This window comes from Buteo buteo, chromosome 25, assembly GCF_964188355.1.
Source record: "Buteo buteo chromosome 25, bButBut1.hap1.1, whole genome shotgun sequence".
NCBI classification, from domain to species: Eukaryota; Metazoa; Chordata; class Aves; order Accipitriformes; family Accipitridae; genus Buteo; species Buteo buteo.
In genome coordinates, this window is record NC_134195.1 from 2,640,472 (window position 1) to 2,660,312 (window position 19,841).

Sequence of the window (19,841 nt, forward strand, 5' to 3'; positions counted from 1 at the left end):
AAGCACTGTTGCCCAAGGAAGCAGCCCTGCTTTCCCCCTCACGTCTCTCTCTGCCCATGCACTTGCTAGCCTGTGTGTTTGGGGGATCTTAAACTGAAACGGAGTGAAGAACATTTACTAACACTTTGACAAAGAGGTACATGCTGGCTTTAGGTACCGTAACGTTTCATATTACAAAGAAGTAAGATACACCAGAAAAAACTAAAGTTTGGGGAAAACTGAGTAAAGGCCAAGCACTGGATAATACTGAAACTTTGTCCAAGTTCCTTGATGCTATCAGTAAATTTATCAACAAAATGCGACACTATAAATCCTCTGGAGCAAAGGAGAACGTTCTTGGGTCGGTTTTAGTTGCCCAGGTGAAATAGCGCTTTAAATCTTAGGCAATGCTCTCTGCAGTATCACCTCATAGCACAAAGGCAGTTGAGGTGAAGTTCAAGACAGCTGGATTTTTAGTTCTGAAAATCATGTCTAACTCCTTCAGATAATTTTGTATGAACCACTGAATGGCCAAAAATACTTGCTGTAAACTTCACAGTTCTCACAGAACATTTGGCTGTCTTCATGGTGATTCATTTCAGATGCTATGGTCTATTAATAAAATAATTTATTGAAATACAGCACACAAGTTAAAATAAAGTGTGCCTGGAACAAAGTCTAAATATAGGCAGTGGTATCAAGCAAGGCTACGTTTTCTCTCTGGCATTTTCATTGAGTTTCTTGTGAGGAAAAAATGTTAGTGTAAGACAACGTAATTACTGAATAGCTGAACAGCAGTATTCTAGAGATGGTCAGAGCTGTCTCAGCGTAGTCTGGGTCAGCTGTGTAACAACTCTATTTACATTAATGTAGTGACCACAGGAATGTTTGGTTTGGGGCAGAATCGGTCGTCTTGGTCAGCTCTGGATAAATACTCAGCTAAATCCTGTGAGGTCCCAATAAATCATTTCAAGTCTTTATTTAACAGTTAATGTGGGGGTTTTGTTAGTTTTTATTATTATTATTATCTTTTCCCCTCAGTTTACATACCTTAGCATGAGTGTGTCAATCAGTGGAAACACTTGGAAAGAAATAAGTTAATAAAATGACAGGAAAGCAGCTGTGTTCATTTGCCATTTAGAGATAGTAGTTGAAATGTGTACCTGAAAATTATTAAGAATGCAAATATTTGGTATGATTGTGTTTCCCCCAAAAAAGTGCATGTGCGCTTGCGCTGGAAGATGCACAAAATGAACCTACGGAAGAGTTCCGCTGCCAAGCAGTATTCAAGTGGGGGAAAATTCGAGTAATGTTTAACAGCACATCTGAAATATGACCCAGGTGGTGATGGTGGACCTTGTTTGTACACGAAATCCGGCAGTATAAGAAGGGACCGAAATCAGAAAGGAATCATGAAGTCTTAATCTTTCTTCATAGTTCAGATAATTTCATTTTGAAGTTTTGTTTTTGTGCACAGCTTGAACAGATAATGCTGATATTTTTTTTTCTCTTTGTTGTTGGCCTTGATTATGCAGGCACAAAAATTTGAGCTGTTTTTTTCTTTTTGTCTCTTCATAATCTTTTTTTGGTTTTTAGGCTGTTGAAAATCTCTGTTCTTACAAAGTCTCTGCTACACTGTACAAACAGCTGCGACAAGTCTGTGAAGATCATGTGAAAGCACAAATCCTTCAATTCAGAGAATATCCTTTTCTCGTGCACAGAAATGGTTAGAATGGTTAGTGTAAATCATTATTTTTTAAAACAATACTTTGTAAAAATTACACCCATAATTGCCAATGTGTTAAAGAGGTTCCTTGACCACTTACATTTTCAAATCAGGCATAAGCAACTTTAGCCATCTGAGTGAATAATTTTTGTGTACCAATAAGTAGCATGCTAATAACAATTTACTTATTTTAATAGGAATGCAAATGTTACACCTAATTTAGAAAATTTCAGTAGCACTATGATATTTAACAGCAGGTATGGATTTGTATGGCAGGTGAGTAGTGGAGATGCTTACAGTAGCAATAGCTTTAAAATAAAAAAATCACTGCAGTAATTTTCAACAACAGTGTCTTCTGTAAAAGAATTCTCAAACATAAAGTACACCTGTTTGACCAAAAATAACTACTGGCCAGCGGCTATGTGTCACGGAGGCATTCAACAAGCCTTTTAGGTATCTTCTGTGTGCTTAGGAGGTTCTTGGGAGAGAGCTCTAAGTTCAGGAGATCACTTGGCTGTCTTGGGACGCACAGAAACTTGAAGTTTTACAGTAAATTTCCCCATAGTTTCCTGAAGTTACATTGCTGGGCTTTTCTTCTGGCTGAACTGGTCACAGAAGTAAGTGCCTGTAGATCTTCTCTGGACACCTGGGTGCAGCCACCCCTATTTTCTGAATCCCATTGTGCTTTGCATGCTGAGACCATGCTTTATGTGATAGTTACCTTTTGTGTAACAGCCTAGGGGTTGCACTTGCTTGGGCAGTAAGATAAATAGAGTGTACACCCGCCTGGCTGTCCCCACGTTGCTGGGGAATGCCTGAGCAAGCAGATGCTGGAGAGTGCCATACTTAACGGCACTGTTTCCCACGTGTCTATGTATTTTATTAGCAGAAAATGGTAGATTATAATAGAAAGAAGCAAGGGACTGGGGCCCAGAAAGAACCTTCGTTCCAGGTGAATGCCTTAAATGTGCTTTGGGTTGTGACTTTCAGTTTCTCAGTTCACTGCATTCCCCAGGTAGGTGCCTGCACTCGTAAAGAAGATCCCAGGTATCTCTTCTTTCCTGCCCCCCTGCCCCATTATCTAGTTAAGTCCCAACATGGTTTTGGGTTGTGTGGTTTTGGGGTTTTTTTTCGAGTCCCAGTTAAGACGTCTGGCTTCTACATAGCATATAAGAAACATAGGTACATAAATCAGCACTGTGAATTCACCTCTTATATGGCAGCTGAATTTTTCGTTACATTTACTTTGATGCATTTAAAGTCACATCTGACTAAAAAGTGCATTAGTCAGTGCAGTAGTCTCTTAAACATAACTGATCTCTCAGAACCAAATCTTACAGTCTGCTTTAAAGCAGAGTACAGTCAACTATTTTTTACAACCTTGCCTTTTCAGACTTCAGTTGATCTTCTGAAGAGATGTTTTAAAACTTTGCTTTCTGCCTGCCCTCAGACAGAGCTGGTGGCTTGGAGAGTTGAGAATTTTATATTTTACAGGTGTACCACTTTATATCCCAAGGACATGAGATCAGATTAATCAGATTTGGCCAGAGGGAGTTGGGATGATACTGTGCAGGAGAGGAAGGTAAAGCCACATTAGGATTTACTCATACAACACACAAGGATTCTGTTATTCATAAATAACAGTTGGATCTGTTGAGTAATGAAGAAAACTCTATAGTTTACTTAGGGAGACCTGGAGGTGTGTATGAAAAGGGTGGTATTTGGATTTGTTGAGGATTATTTAGAACTGTAACTGCTTTTAAGAGATTAGGGTCACTCCTGTTGTGCACAGCATGAACTCATTAAACAAACAAAATAAACCTTTCTATCCCTCTCACCTCAGTTGGTGACAAGGTTGTTTTTGACACTGGTGGGATTTCTTGTTTAAATCTATATCAAAGTTATGCAGTACAGCCACTAGATGGTATTACTGAAGAGCAGTGAGTTATTCCTTGAAAATACAAGGGAGGCCTTTTGGAGAACTGCCAGCCCCTCCGCTGGGCAGGAGCTCTGCAATTAGTGGTTTATCCCTGGGCAGTCACAGTAACATCAGAATATTCATGGAGCAGCTTTTGCTTAATGGCTAGCAAAGCTCACCTCCAGTATCTGGCCTCAAAAGATACCGGCAAGCTAGTTTTCCTTAATAGCTGCTGTACAGATTCACTGGATAGTCTTTTATTTTTAAAGAAGATAAATAAATGCTGGCAAGATCATTGCAGACAAATGGTAAGTTGAATGTTTGTTCAGAATACATATTCTTGAGGTGTGAAATCTGGCAAAAAGGAGTTTGTCATGGTTTTAACTTGGGACTGCATTGCACCTCCTCCTCAATTTCAGCATTGCTTTTCACTTTCCCCTTTGCTAGCTGGGGGTGGTTTTGTTGTTGAAAACTTATGTTCTGTTGTGTTAACTCTGACTTTCATCGGTTTCATATGAAGTTGGAATATCACTCAGAAATATATTGACACCTGTTTTCCATGGGTGGAAAAAAAATGTAGTGGGGCTATGCTGAAATTGTTTGCTGTTTGTAATTTTAAGTAACTGGAGAATCCACAATCTTTGTTTATAGCTAGCTCCAAGAGCTAGGTTAATTTGTGACTTTTTTTTTTTTTTTGCAAAGCACAGGTGATTATCCTGACTATAGGGCTAAGAAACAGGAAGATTAAAGAACTGAAACTCCCTCTCTCTTTCTTTCTGCCCTTCTTGTCCTCTACTTCTGCGATGAATTATGTTACAGAAAAAAATCCTCTTGCAGACACTCTGTGTGAATTGTCCCTTTGAGAATGCATCATTATAATTTTACACCAGCATTGTACAATGAGTTTTCATTGCATTGTCACTTAGCTTTGGCTACAGATGCCCCAAATGGTTGAATTTCTATTTTCGTTCCTTGAATCCACCACTCTCCCCTCCCCTGTGGGGGATGGGCAGAGGTATGTGATTTTTATCTGAAACAAAAATGGAAAGTGTTATGGCAAATACTCAAAACAAATTCAACAGTCTGATGAACATAGAGTTCAAGTTTATTGCCTTCAAAATGTAATTAAACTGGACCTGTGTTTTTATTTTATAAAAAGGCTTTTACTATGAACTCTGTTGACTTTAATTACTTTTGAGTGGGGTTTTTTTTCCCTCCTCAAACTTGTAGCAAGTGGCTTTCTTGCCCATGTGCTGAGTTAGCACTTGTGGTATTAAAGAAAAAAAAAATTTAGTCTCGCTGCTGTTTTGCTTTACTGTGCTTGGCTGAAACTATGTCAGCTTGAGAATTGCTTCAGAAGCAATGAAATCTTTTAGGGGAGGAGTAGGTGGACAGCTGGGGATAGAAATCTCTGTAGCTGGCCTGGGGGTGAGTTAGTTACTGACATTCTGAGTTATGCTAATGCTAAACTGAAAGCTGGGCAGCCTTTTTATGAGCAAAGGTAAAAATGGATTTTGAATGTGGAAGAGTAATAAGCTAAAAAACTACCTCCCTCTCCCACTTTTTTAATTTAAAAAAAAGGTAATGTCTTATTATAACGTCTTTCCTCTGTTAGAATTAATGTATCTCTATTTTTCTCATGAATTTTGGCAGCTAACTTCTATTATGAAAAGATCTGTTGCATAGCTTATTGCTGTCTCTGCTTAAAGCTGCTTTTTTTTAAAAAGCAAAAACCATGGCAGCATGCTATTTCAGGGTGTTTACTGAATGTCTTGGTGGTACTGCTTGAATGGCTTATGTATTTCAGTAGCAATAAAATCATAACAGGCTAAGGAAACTATTTAGTTAATGGTTACGCATTTGAAAACTGTCATGGATGTACTTGGAAATACTGCTTAGTAATAGCATTAACAACAATAAATTACATGTCAGTGGCTGTACAAGTCACCATAAAAGCTGAAAATACATACATCAGTAATTAAGGTGCGTGTCTATGTGATGTAGTTTTTCAGAAGTTGCTTTATAATTTAAAATACCACATGATGGTGAAGAGAAAAACATTTTCTTTTATATATTTTCAGATCATGATCAGAAGCATTTTCTTATTTTTGGATCGTACATATGTACTTCAGAATTCAATGCTTCCTTCTATATGGTAGGTATCCATGTAAGTATTCCTCAGATCTTTAGAGTTTGAACATGCTATTATATCTGCAAAAGTTGCAAATGAATTTTTCACATTATATTTGATCTGTATAACGGGTCTCTCAAATTTTGTGTTAACTTACGGAAGTACCCGTGTCAGCGTATGCAGGTGTCATTTCCTCCTTCCCCAGGAATATTCAGTGTAAAGTGAGGGTAAAAGAAGAAAAAGGTCTGTGAACATAACACTTAAAAGTCAAGGCGTGTATATATATAGCTGTATTTGCCTCAGCCTGGCTGAGGCTGGCTGTGGGGAACCCCCTCGGCCTGCTGCCTCTGGGCCCTCACTGCTGGCCCAGCGTTACCTCAGGTGCTCCTGCTTTTGGCAAAATTCAGCGCTCCGCTTCTTGCTCTGTTTTTTTGGAGTCAGTCAGATCCCCTGACGAGGTGCAGATCATCTTTCCAGCGCTGGCCTCTTGAGAGTCGAGACCTGTGGCTCAGAGCGTTGAGAAGATGCCACTGTACTTCCAGCATACCACGGCCACCATTTTGGGTGTTCTGTTTTTAAGCATCCCACCTGAGGGACGTTGTATATCATCGCCCAAACAAACAAACCCAGGCTTTGCCGAAAATTTCTGGTATTGTTACTCCATCTAAAGCAAAAAAATACGTAAAGTACTGAAGGAAGAGCGTACCTTTTCCCTGCCTGGCTGGCTTTTGTGCTCTCAGGAGTCCCTCAGGCTGTCTGAGGAACCCGACATTCCTCCTCCTGCCCCTCGCTTGTCCTGTGGACATCTTTTACTTCCCGACCTCTGCAGTAGTTTTTCCTCCAACTCTTTGTCTCAGGCTTCCTTTTACTAAAAGCGGTTGAAGAGGTTTGTTCATACTTTGTGTCTTTTTTCCTCATACTGGGAAAATTCCCTTTAGTGAAATCCTGATGCGTGTGAAGAAGTTGGAGGTAACAAGTTTTATCTAAGATTCCTCTGTTTTCCTTGGCCGAGCCCATGTTTAATAATTGGCTGCTTCATGGCATAGAAGCACTGTTCCTTGTCCTCTCAGAATGAAACAAGAATCTGACACAGGTGATAATAAGGTCCTAAACATACAGAGAATTCATGCTTTTGACCAGAAGTTATAAATTACATATAGATTGACTGATCCAGGGAATCTTATGTACATGTTCAGATATTTCACCATTTTTCTAATAGTAATTTTTTTAATAAACAGAGAATGTTATAGTCTATTACGTGAAATATGGACAGGCTGGTCGCAGTTCTCAGCTGAATTGCGTGCATCTGGTAGCATGTGGCCTGGTATTTTTATGATGATTCTTCTTACAGTTTTCTTAGTGGACAGTGTCAAAAAGCTTATATATACCTTTAATACATTCTCTTTTTTTATAATATATATACACTATATATATTTTATATGTATTTACTTTTCTCAAACTGAGATACAGATTTTTGAAAAGAATCAACGGTGTGATTTATTAATTTTCAATATTCTCACAGGGATATGGGGCTGGAGTTATTTAGAAATCACGTCATTAGTGACAAGCAAGTTCAAAACAAGACTATTGATGGAATCCTCCTGCTGATCGAACGAGAACGAAATGGTGAAGCTGTGGACAGAAGTTTGCTGCGGAGTTTGTTGAGCATGCTGTCTGATCTGCAGGTGAGTACAGCAAACTTTACTGATAATAGCTATGTTTAGAAACAGTTTGGACTTTTCTAATTCATGTGTTGGACAGAAATAATCTTATTCTTCTAGAAAATGTGCTTCAAAATCTAGCTATGAGACTGATAAGATTGCCTCTTCTTTACCCGATGTGCAATCTTTTATTCTCTGTTCTTAAATGAGACCTCTTTGCCTGTTTTCCTTAGCAGAGGTAGTGGCTTGCAGACTCTTAAATAATAGATTTGCAAGTCTTTTAGTATGTGCGCTATTTTGTCTGTCTTAATCACTCATTTTCTAATCCTAGTGCCGATTAAATGTAGGGACAAAAAAAGACCACCTCTGTCACTGTAAAAAGGTGTCACACTTTGGAGGCCAAATCCTGGGTCTGTATCACAACAACATCATTGTATTGGCAACTTCTTAGCAGAGATGTCAAGGGTAGAATGGGATGCAAAGTTAAGGCCAAGGTTTTCAAATAGATAAGGTCAATCTGTAACTTACTGGAACTTTTCATTAGCATACTAAGTAACCAAATAGACTAAAAAATGCTGTGCGTCTGACTTGGACATCGTTGTCCTCCAGTTGACATTGCAGCCTTGTGTGATGTGCAATAAATCTTCGGAGCTGCCTCTCATTCTTGAAAACTGTTGAGGCTGCTCCGTTCCCAAGTGGTATACAGCATTACAGAACTGGCTGAAGGTTTAAAAAAGAGTTCGAAGAGGAGGACTGCATAAAATAGCCCTTTTTGGTCAGGCAGCTTACCTGCTTTTCTGCCTTTTGTGTTAAGGCTCCTGACTTTCACCTGTAACTTTCTGTAGTGTAACAGAAAAATTAATAAGTAATTATTCTGTTCAAGAGAAGGCAAACTTCTGTCAATGATTTTTCTGATCACATAACGTGGAGGGGCAGATCTGATTTGTGTGCTTTTTCCCCCTTTTTTCCCCATTGTTACGTGCCAGGCTTCTCTAACTGCATCAGCTTTTTCTAGGTATTGACTTTTTAACATTTATTATTTTTTAGCAAAGTACTCTCCTAACTAAAGATAAACAGTCCCCTTTATTGGATCCTTCTTATGGAATTGGATTTAAGTCTGCATTCTTCTTCATTGGCTCAAAAGTGTAGTTTTCTTTTTTCACTAGGGAAACTAACCTAGTCTAATCTGTTCTTTTATAATGTCTGTCACTTCACTGAGATGGAGATGTGCTCGTAATCCTGTAATTATATGCCAGGATCTCTACTTCTCCCTCTTTCAACAGAAGTTAGCTTCTGGAGAAAGATTAATTAATTAAGCAAATCTTATATTTAATTTGAACAATTAATCTCCTACTCATTCCTAATTTTTAGGCAATTACGCAATTGAGGCCCAGCTGCTGAAAGTTGATTCCTCCTTGCATAAATCCTATTCTATAGCTGTTTCCTATTGTAGAGCTTTACACATGTTTTATGCAGAAAATAGTTCCATATACTGTTATGTTAATGTTTTCCCAGTTACCCTGAAGGAAAGCAAGATAAGAAATGAAATCTAGTATTTGATTCTGTTGAACATGGAGCTAGTGTAAAGAGAAGGCTGAAGCAGTGAGTTGATGTCTACTTGTGATGCTGCATTAGTGAACTATTATGCTCTGAACGCTTGTCAAGCAAGAGGTTTCATATTTAAGTCTGCATTGAAAAAAAATAAATCAAGCTTTTAGAAGTCCTTAAGAGAAAAAAAATGGTCAGAATGTAATGAGTTTACAGCTCTGCTATATGTTTTGGAATAAATATTTTCTTCTATTCTTCCACCACACTCAAGGAACCTTTCCTTTTTCTTTTGCCTAACTGTCCCTCTGTCGACATGTTGTTCCTGACCTACCTTCTCCAGACTGTTTTAACTATTTTATGTAGTTGTCCTTTCTAACTTGTCTCCTGTCTATACTAAACTACTAATCATTATGCAGAAATTTTTCGATGTCTGTGATTGTCGTTGGTGCCCTTTTTTACACATCTTATTCCTTCCCTGGAGAAAGAGACTTCACCTTAGTTGGTATAATTCATTTTTCCTGGGCCACTGAGATAAACCTGGCAGATCTGAAGATGCATTACTGAGCGTATTATTATTCTGCTGATGGGAATTACCTGTTCTGTGCCAATGTTCCACTAGTTGGAAGTATTTTATTAATTTTTTGCCACAGAAATATCAGTGGGAGCCTTGAGCTCAGGTGGATTGGATGTCATTGCTGTGCTGTGATGGTGGGTACTGGTGTTGGGCTGTGTGCCTTAGACAGAAGTCTGTCAATTTATACGATATGAGTACTGATGGCTGAAACATGCTATTGCTGCACTGGGAAGTCAGCTCTGATCTAGTCTTTCTAAAACCAGTGGGCACAGAACTTCTGTGTTAATGTAGTGTTGCTCTGACACTTCTCGTAACTGTGTGCATTCTTGAGATTTTACTTGCCCTCTATGCCTGACACCCAAAATATGCTACCCTTACTGGCAGCTTAATGTAACTAACTAAATTGATTTCTTGAGCAGGTTTACAAGGAATCATTTGAACAGAGGTTTCTGGAGGAGACAAATTGCTTATATGCTGCAGAAGGCCAAAGATTAATGCAAGAAAGAGAGGTAGGTGCATGCTGTAGATGATTGCTTTTATGTTAGTTTTATCTGCTATGGGATTACATGAGAACTTGTGGCAGTACCATGGTGTATTAATGTTCAGTGAAATTCACTGGTACCCAGGTATGCATGTACACATTCACATGTTTTGATGTGAACCATGGTATTCTATCAAAGGGAAGAGCAGGCTCCAGATTGCCTTGGTGCTTGAAATATATAATTAAGGGTGGAGAAACCCAGTGACATTTTGTGTAGCGAAAGTCACACTACCAGAAAGTCATTTCCACATAAAGCTTAAAGGTGTGCCATCAATATTATTTTTGCCCAAGAGCTGTAAAATATCCAGTGGCATCATTTTACTATGTGGTTAATACGCAAGTAAACTGTTTACTTTTTTACTATTTTATTGCATTTATTTTGCTGTTTTGTTTCTTTTCCTTATTAGTTAAATAGGCTTAAGAACATTTTTGTTTTCTGCCTTCCTGAGATAAAATTACGCTTTGCAGTGGGCAGCCTGCAGATGTGGTTATGTCTGAAAATGTGTGCGTTTCTTGGTGGTCTAAAATCCAGCAGACTACCTTTATTTTAATTCCATTTTAACACGGAGTCACTACGCCTGTTTGCGTTGCACTGAGGTGAATCCTTGTGTCCAGTCCTGCTCTATTCACCTCATTCCCTGGCATTCCACTGGGACCTGAGGCAAAATGCTTCGACACACATTTTAAGACCAACAGTCTTGCTGCTTTTATATGCCTAGTGGAAAGCTGTGGAAAAACACAAAAGGAGTAAGGCGCTAACTTAAACAGTATATACATGTACATACTTAACGCATATGCACATAATGCATACACATATATGCATCTACATACATACACATGCATGTGTACATACGTGTGTGTGTATACGTGTACATATATATGCATGTTTGCATAACTGGTTTGATCATTTGAAGCCTGAGTTTCATACTTGTGGCTTAGTATGTGCTAAATGTGTTAACTCTCCATAGGGACAGATACTCCACTGGACAAACTGCCATTGAAATAATAGAACTATATGGTTCACACCAACTGAAAATCTGCTCCATGATGCTTTAAGGGCTAGCTTAGCTCAGAAGGCTTTTGAGAAAAAAATAACTTCCTCTGAAAAATTCTTAGATTTCTGTTTTTTCTCTTCCTTTCTGTCAGGTGCAGTTATAATACTTTTAATATAAAGTAACATTGATTAATAAAAATATAGATTATGTAGTACATAACAACATTCTGGTGGAATAGTCCTTTCCAATTCATATTCTCTTTAAATTTGTAGTTCAAAATAATTGTCATGGAACAAGATTATCTGCCTTTCATACCTCTGTAGATGAACTTGACATTCGCTTGTCTCACTAGGTCCCAGAATACCTTCACCATGTTAATAAACGTTTGGAAGAAGAAGGAGACAGAGTAATAACATATTTAGACCACAGCACACAGTGAGTACAAATGTTGTCATTCTTGGCATAAGTCAAGCATCCCTCATAAACAGCGTGATTATCTGTGGTTGTAGAGACACATAGATTATTTCTGCATTATCTTACAGATATTATCTTGTTGACAGTGCTTGTGATACAGCTTGGTTTTTTTAAGACTTCATTTTTATCAAAACTGATTTCTTTAAAATCAAAATATTATTTGAGTAAGAGGGGAGAAATTTGTCCAGAAAGATTTATAGGTGTATACTGAAGTTAACAAAACATTATATAAGAACTCAAATTTGCGTTATTGAAGTAGCAGCTGATTTTACTCATTCATGTACTAATAACAACACTGACCACAAATCCCTTGAGGGAAAGAAAGACTCGTTAGGCAAAAAAAGAAAAGGTTAAATTATGGTGTAGGATAGAGGACATGAACACCACTCATGAACAGTCCAGGATGTGAACTTAATAGTAGATCAGCTTTGGTGTAGCTGCTGCCAATGTATTGTGCAAGGTAGCTTGTCCTTTTTTTTACTCAGGTGTTGAGTAATATGTGTGTTTTGCTGGGGTAAGAGTGTGCATTCAGGAAGTACTGCAGAGTCACTGACATGCTGTAAATCCATATATTATTTGTCCTGCAGTAAGCTGTTGGGGTTTTTTTGGTTTGTTTGTTTGTTTTTTAAATAAAGAACATAACAGTTAATAAACAACATAACAATTTATTTTATTTTTTAGTTTTCTGGGTGATGTGTTGGCATTTCATTGGGTGTTAAAAGGATAACTGAATAAAAATTATCTCTTTAACTTAGTATTTTCTTCAGACGTATTTTATATATATATTCACACACAAATGGGTTGCATGTCATGGTATGTATTTGAACCCAAATCATCTCCCTGTAAATGCTGATTGCAGGGTAACTAGCTTTTTCTGGCAAAATCACTCACACAAAAATATATGGAACTGTTTCTATGCATGAAGTTAAAGCATATATATAGTTCTTTGCGGTTTAAGTTAAAAAAATAGGTTGATATCATTACGTTTTCTGTCTAGATATACATCAAGTCCTTGCTTTGAATCTCGTCGTTAGTTAAAGGCTTAGAGACCTACTTTTAGAAGGCTTTGCACTAATTTCCTTTCTTTGCATTAAGAAACAGCAGTTATTAAAATTAGTGCCCTTGAGTTGTCCTCAGGTCACACTGTCTCTCTGGGTGTGCATGAAAAGAGCAGGAAGGATGTTAAATTTAGTTACTGGGTTTGATCTTGAGATGGGAATGATACTTCCAGGACAAAACCATCATGGGAAACACCATTCAAAGTACTTCAAACCAGATTTGTGCGACAGATGGGGAGTGTGGTGTTGCAGCCCGTAGAGGGATTTATTCAGCCCATCAGTACATGCCTTTCTGGGCAGCTGACCAGAACAAGCACATCTCCTGGCCGGTCAGTAGATGACCGAGGTAGATGACTTTGAGGCCATGCAGAAGGTACCTTCAGGCTCATTCGTTAGCTAGCAGTCAAGATAAATACTCATTCTGTCTGCTTGTCAGGAAATAGTGCTCTGCCACTCAGTCTCAAGCAGATGAATTGTCCTTACTTCCCCTGTAGGCAGAATAGGTCTTCCAGGGCAAAGGATGGTATTTTATACAACCTTGACTCCTTCTATTGTTGGACACAGTCAGCAGCTGTAGATAGCAGTAGTTGGAAATTTTGGGGAATTTGGAAGTGACCATAAAAATGACCATATGTGTTAAGACCAAGGGTTTGTCTAACTGGTATTTCATCTTTGCTTATGACCACTGAAAGGAAAAAAATAAAGTAAGTATATGTGATGCCCCGATACTCTCCTAGTGTCTGCCTGTTTTCAGCTTAGGGTATTTTCTGAACCTGTTGTGGTTTGTCTGGATCTCTTTCAAACACTTGCACTGTCTCACTGGGATTCACATAAGCTTTTCCATCTGTGCCAGCCTTTGGCAAAGCGTTCCACCGGTGCAGTAGCCACCACGTGATAAATTGCTTCCTTTTGTTTAACTCTGGCTCCCAGTACCGTCACTGATGACTCCAGTTCTTGCACTGGAAGGGAAAGTGATCAGTCAGTTCCCTTCCACCTTTTTCCTCCCTGCCAGTGCACTGTATCCCTGCTAAGTCATCTCTTTCCCAGAAAGAAGAGTGCTAACACATAGAGTTGTTTCTCTTGTAGCTGCTGCTGCATAGTTTGATCATCCCTGTTCCCTTCTCTGAAACTTTCCAAGTTCTAATTTAATCTTTTTGAGATGAAGGGACTAAAACTGTGTATTGCATGGAGGTCAGGCAAGTCATTGATGGGCTGTTTCAGGAAAGGTGGTGTTTTAGCAAAGGTAGGGACGTAAAGTGGATGCTGCTACATAAAAGGCTTCCATCAATCCAAGTTGAGCACCTCTCTGCTAGAAAATCTAAATTAAGGGTGTTTTATAAAACTTAGAAAGAAACGGTTGGTCTTTTGGTGTCATATTGTAAGCAGCGGTAGAAGTTGAAACGTTGAAATCATCCCTTAGCACTTCAGGCATTTCTTTCTTCTTTTAGGCTATAAAAGACGTAAAGGAAAACTTGCCACTATTTTTCATTCCTGTCTAAAGTGAATGTATCAAACAAATATTTCACTAATAGTAAAAAGTAGGGAAAATTCAAGGACAAATTTAAAATGTTTTGCAAATTTGAGTCTTGTGGTTCTAGCTCAATTTATGCTTATGTAGGTGCATAACACAATTAGATGAAAAGTTTCAGGTTTGAACATCACCAGCATGTATTGTGTTGTTTTGGAGTTCAAACTGTTGGAAAGTTTTGTTTTGTTTTGTCATTTTGTGTTGTTTTGTTTGCTTGTTTCCAAAAAAACATCAATTTGACTTTTTTCCAGAAACATTTTTGTATTGATTTTTGGTATCTGAACTTCTTTATTCTACTGTGTAAGAACTTGCTTTTTAGTATTGAAGCCTGAATTTCTTTTTTAATTATATACATGCTTTATTTTATTCTTGACTTACATCATGTGACATTTTTGTCTTAATTTGTACCCTCTGTTTTAAGTAGAAAATTATTGATTTTTTTTAATTATTATTATAGTGTAACTTATTCACAAATACACTGTGACAGCAGGCAATTCCCTTATACTGTAATACTTCTAATGTACTTCTCTTGCCTTATTTAGAAAACCACTGATTGCTTGTGTGGAGAAACAGCTGCTAGGAGAACACTTATCAGCTATTTTGCAAAAAGGTAATTTTTTTTTTAATTAATGTAATATCTGATAACAGATTCTCATACTCTGCAATAACTATAAACTCTACAGTTTAGGAATTTAAGGAGCTATATTAGCCATGGGAAAAACTTCCACAGATAGAGAAAGCCATCCCTATGACTGTTACACCCACTGTGACAAGTAAATTGTATATGTGGAAACAAATATCTCAAATATAATTCCATATTTGTAAAGGTTGCTAAAAAAACCCTGAGCACTGCTCATAAACATTCTGCAAAAGGCAGAACACCTTGTTGGGAAAGTACTTCAGTTGAAATAGTTTTAAAATATTATACCATAAGTCATTTCAGCCAGTTTAAACAAGGGGACATGTTAACCCTGAATGTATTGCTTACTTTCAGAAATTTAGTCTTAAAAAGTTCATTTTTTTAAGCACACCAGAGGGTCTTGTCTTTTGATGTATTTCATAGAGATTCTTCTAATATATTTCTAACTGTATTTGTGCAATTGTATTCAAATTTGCTTGCTCTTCTAATTTAATTTTTTTAGGACTTGATAACCTGCTCGATGAAAATAGAATATCAGATTTGACCCAGACATACCAGCTGTTCAGCCGGGTAAAAGGTGGACAGCAGATCCTTTTGCAACATTGGAGTGAATACATCAAGGTATTTCAAAGGTCTCTTAACTAACGTCAAAATTTATGCTGTTACCATGTATGTATTCTATGAAAACCAAGAATAATATGTAGGTGTATGCATCATAATTCTGTTTTAAGCAAATACGAGGAGGGATGTTAATGGTTTCCCCCCGATAACAGTCACATGATGAGAAACAGCAACACCTAAGTTTTGGTTTTAAACTTCTACTTGGAAATTGCTTTCCTTGTAGGTTTGAACATTATACAAGAAGTCATTTTGTTTTGCTTTGCTCTTAAATAGAAGGACATGCACATGTGTTTAAAGTATGCTGGACTGTACTATGTGTTGTGTTTTGCTACAAATCCCCTCAGCTGTTTACATATCTGCAAAATCCAGTGAAACATCAGAATGTAGCTATTCTGCTGCAGGTTAGCAGTGCTACATGCAACCAACCTACAGCAATGCTGATGAACGTTTAAGCTATTTGGAACGGAATACTCCTCTTGAAAAAAATCCATCATCAAAGTTGTGTTTAGATGCTTCAGGTTTATTTTGCTAGGCATAATATGCATATAGTACGCTGCCCCAGAGAGCTTGCACTCTAGTGCTCTTGTAAGATGAAGGCAGGAGAGCTTCACAGAAGAGATTTCTCTCTGGAGTGGATAATTCCTGATGTGGTGCTTCTCCCCTGAATCGCCCACGGGTTCATCAGCCTTCAGGACTAAGTTTCGGAGGTGCCTTTCCTGCACACCCACGTCTGGAGTTCGGCATCGTCCACCACCAGCATGTGCCCACGGAAGTGGGAGTACGGTCCCCCCTCTGCCCCCCAGAACCGAGGTGGAGTTTGCTCCGCAGGAGGGAACATCTTCCTTGCTCCCAGATCACACTCCTGACTTAAGCCTTGTGCTGCCTGCCACTCCGTAGACCCTTTTGTGATCTGTTATAACACAGTACCTGGGCAAGGTCAGCTTTATGCCAGGTTTAGTGAGCTGAAGACGCTCACAGAAAAGTCTATGTGCTAGCTCAAGGAAAGAAGCAGGAGTTTGGGACAGGTAGGAAAATAAAGAAAGGAGGACCAGAACCTCTCCTTTCACAGTGGCAAGTTGTTAAGTTGGCTTATCGTACCTTATGTCTCACAGAATCAGACCTTTTGTGGCTTGCTTTTTAAGGCATTTTTCTACAGACTCAAAAAGCTAGAAACCATTTTCTATAGTGTCAGTGAATCTCCTCCTTTCAAACATTCTGTATGACAGAACGTGTTGAAGTGAGGCTTCGAGAACTTTTATCTTGTGAGCCAGTGTAAGAAAAAGCACAGAGAGCATGCCAGGTTACTGGAGTGAAAGTCTGTGCTCTACTGTAGAAAAATTTTTATGATTTTAGAGGTGCCACTTAGCTTTCTTGTATCTCAGTTTGCCATTCGCAGAATGAGGGGAATGCCCTGCAATTTATGAACATAACCGATAGAGACTGTGAGATGTCTAAATGCTGTGTTAATGAAGGGGAAATTGTGCGAAATGTAAAATATGATGGACTAGATGATCTTCAGCGGTCCCTTCCAACCCAAACCATTCTACGATATACCTATTGAATCTAAGGACCTTGGGCAGCCTTGTGTTTGGCTTCACTCTGAAATCTTACTTGAGAAAGATCTCAATGAAAGATCACAGTGCATAATTAGATATTGAAGCGGAAATTCTGAGATTTGGGAGGGATTTCCCCATCTCTCGTTGACTGTTGTTGTGGCTAACATACTTCAGGTGATGAAAATACACGGATTGAGTGCTGTTTTGCTGTTTCTGTTCAGATGTTCCTCTTTCTCACCTTGGAAAACTGACCATTCTGTTTAGGGTGCTGATCAGTGTTACTAAGAAATTGTAAATAGTCTGATAGGTTAAAATCCTCCCTTACAGGATATTTTGGTTTACTAGACAAACAGTATTGTATCTCTGACTTTTAAGATAATAAATATAGGAACAAGAAAAGAAAGTCAGGTCTGTGGCTGCTTCTTGAAAATGGGAAAGTTTTGTTTTATTGCAAGTCAGCTAGGTTTTTTTGCTTTTAAGCCCTTGCTGAAAGAGAAATCTTGGAGTGATGAGCAGCAGTTGCATTTTTGCCACCAGTTCCATCAATAGAGCTCTGTAGTGGATTTAAGAAAAATAGTGCAAAGTTTTCCATTACGCTTAACATTTCTGAGGCAGTTGCCATATAATTTCTTTTATATGAATCATGTAGTTCTGTATCTAACTGTGAACTTGCACTTCATAGAGTCATGTCTACTGTGTATTTTTTTATTTATTGGTTTGGTTTTTGGTTTTTCTTTTAGCTTTTGTCTTAAATGTATATAATCTTTAAATCAAACACTAATGTTTGAAATCCATTAATGTGTGTCTGGGTTTTTATTTTGAATTTCAATGCATCTCATTTTTTGAAAACTTGGAAGTCACATAAGTAGCTCTGTAAAAAAAATTATTCTTTCTAATGATATAAGGGTAAATGTGTCTGTTGGGGGAGATAGGTAGCACTCTAAAGTATTTTATTATCAAAAGTGTTTGTTTTACAGAACTTTGGGACAACAATAGTGGTTAATCCTGAAAAAGACAAGGATATGGTGCAAGAGCTACTAGATTTTAAGGATAAAGTGGACCATATCATAGAAGTGTGCTTTCAGAAAAATGAAAAATTTATAAACTTGATGAAGGAGTCCTTTGAAACATTTATCAACAAGAGACCAAATAAGCCTGCAGAATTGATAGGTACACAAATATTTTTCTGTAAAATATTTTGAAAATCTATAGAGAGCATGATAAGATAATGCTGCTGAGTGTGCTAGTGCAATAGTGATGCAGTACGCATTCTGCTTTAGGAGATTCATTTTTGGGATACAAGGCAAAAGTTAACCTGGGAGCGTTGCGGGTTCAAAAAGCTTGGGTGTGCGGTTAGGTGTGTGCGCGGCGTCCTGACGGAGCATGCCAACTTCTGCTCTCCCTCCGCTCTGCTTTTTGCACGGTGCCTGGTGCTAACAACTGCTCACAGAGCGTAATGCTGATGCTACGAGTGGAGTACGTGGTTAGGGGGAAGAGTAGCTCTGGCAAAAAAAAAAAAAGGGAACTGTTTTCAGTTGTAGTAGAGGAGTTCTTTGGATGTTATGGATCTCTCAGAGAGGACTAAGTACAGCCCATCTATCTGCCTTGAAGGCTGAAGGTGGGAGAACAATTTTAAAGCCTTCAGATACAAGGAGTTTTAATAGCAAAAAAAAGAAATTATTACCTTGAAGGGGCACTAGTGCTCATTAAGGGGAAAAATAATAAAAACATCTTAAAAATACTGTTACTGGGTTTATCCCTGATCTGGCAAAAGCTGTTCTGACTGTTTTGCCTGCAGCAAAACTGGAGCTGTAGCATTTTACACTGGGAGAGGATACCACTCCTTCGTTGTTTGTTTTTCCTCTGTACGTTCTTTTGCCTTTATTCACCTTATTTTGTGGCGTCCTTCTAAAACCAGCTTTATGTAGGACAAATTGCACAACCTGGTGATACAGGTTAAAGCCATGATACGGGCTGCTGTCGTTTGGGGATTGTGGTGTTTCAGCTCCTGCAAAGGTTTCCTTCTTACGCAGAAGGTTGTGTAAGGGTACTAATGTGGCTTAATAAATACGTAGCTAAACTCATGGCTTAACCTTATTTCTGGCATTCTGAAGCTACTAACTTGAGAGCATTGCTTCTGTTTAAATTTTGGTACGCTCCTATGAAGGAGCATGAGGAACGTGGTAAAGGTCTACAGAAATATAGTCCTTTTTGTGTTGTTTGTTTCTGTTTCTCATAAAATACATTCATATGCATTGTACACTTCCAAAACATTGTCTTTCAACAAGTAATGTGCTTGCTATGACTATTTAAACAAAATGTGGGAATTTCTAATGCATTATTTTTAATGATTATACTGTATTCATTTTCTTTCTCGGACGGTTCCTTTTTTGTGATATTTTTCCATTATGGCAGTAGTACAGTAGGGCTCTATCATTCCACTAAACCTAGGGATGGGAAAAGGGAAAATAGAAAATGTAACACTTGTATTTTAACGTATAGTAATATTTCAAGTGGGAGATGCTTAAGTTGGTTATTTTAGAATTTTTTTTTTAAAGCTGTTAAACTGTTTTATTTATTTGTAGCAAAATATGTGGATTCCAAGTTAAGAGCTGGTAATAAAGAAGCAACAGATGAAGAGCTGGAAAGAATCCTTGACAAAATCATGATCATATTTAGATTCATTCATGGTAAGAATAGCAGTTCACCGTTGATGCAATTAAAACTGTTTTTATTGCTACTAGCAGAACTGCATTCCTCTGAATGTAAGAAATCTTTTTTAGCATGAGTTTCTGCTCGACTTGGTCTTAAATTCAGTTTGCCTTACATCTGAAGGAGCACAATAAATACACGAGGGAGGACAAACTTGTTCTATGGAGATTGGCATGTTA

General features: G+C 38.1%; 1 protein-coding gene across 1 annotated transcript in view; it reads left to right on the plus strand.

The window, feature by feature from the left end:
* The window catches only part of CUL4A (cullin 4A), a 36,892-nt gene that overhangs the window by 3,868 nt on the left and 13,183 nt on the right, over positions 1-19,841 (plus strand). The window contains exons 3-12 of the mRNA XM_075057440.1: positions 1,576-1,679; positions 3,862-3,931; positions 5,705-5,778; positions 7,277-7,439; positions 9,957-10,046; positions 11,426-11,508; positions 14,676-14,743; positions 15,276-15,394; positions 17,928-18,120; positions 19,536-19,640. Of these exons, the coding sequence (XP_074913541.1) occupies positions 1,576-1,679; positions 3,862-3,931; positions 5,705-5,778; positions 7,277-7,439; positions 9,957-10,046; positions 11,426-11,508; positions 14,676-14,743; positions 15,276-15,394; positions 17,928-18,120; positions 19,536-19,640 (1,069 nt within the window). The remainder of the gene's footprint in view (positions 1-1,575; positions 1,680-3,861; positions 3,932-5,704; positions 5,779-7,276; positions 7,440-9,956; positions 10,047-11,425; positions 11,509-14,675; positions 14,744-15,275; positions 15,395-17,927; positions 18,121-19,535; positions 19,641-19,841) is intronic.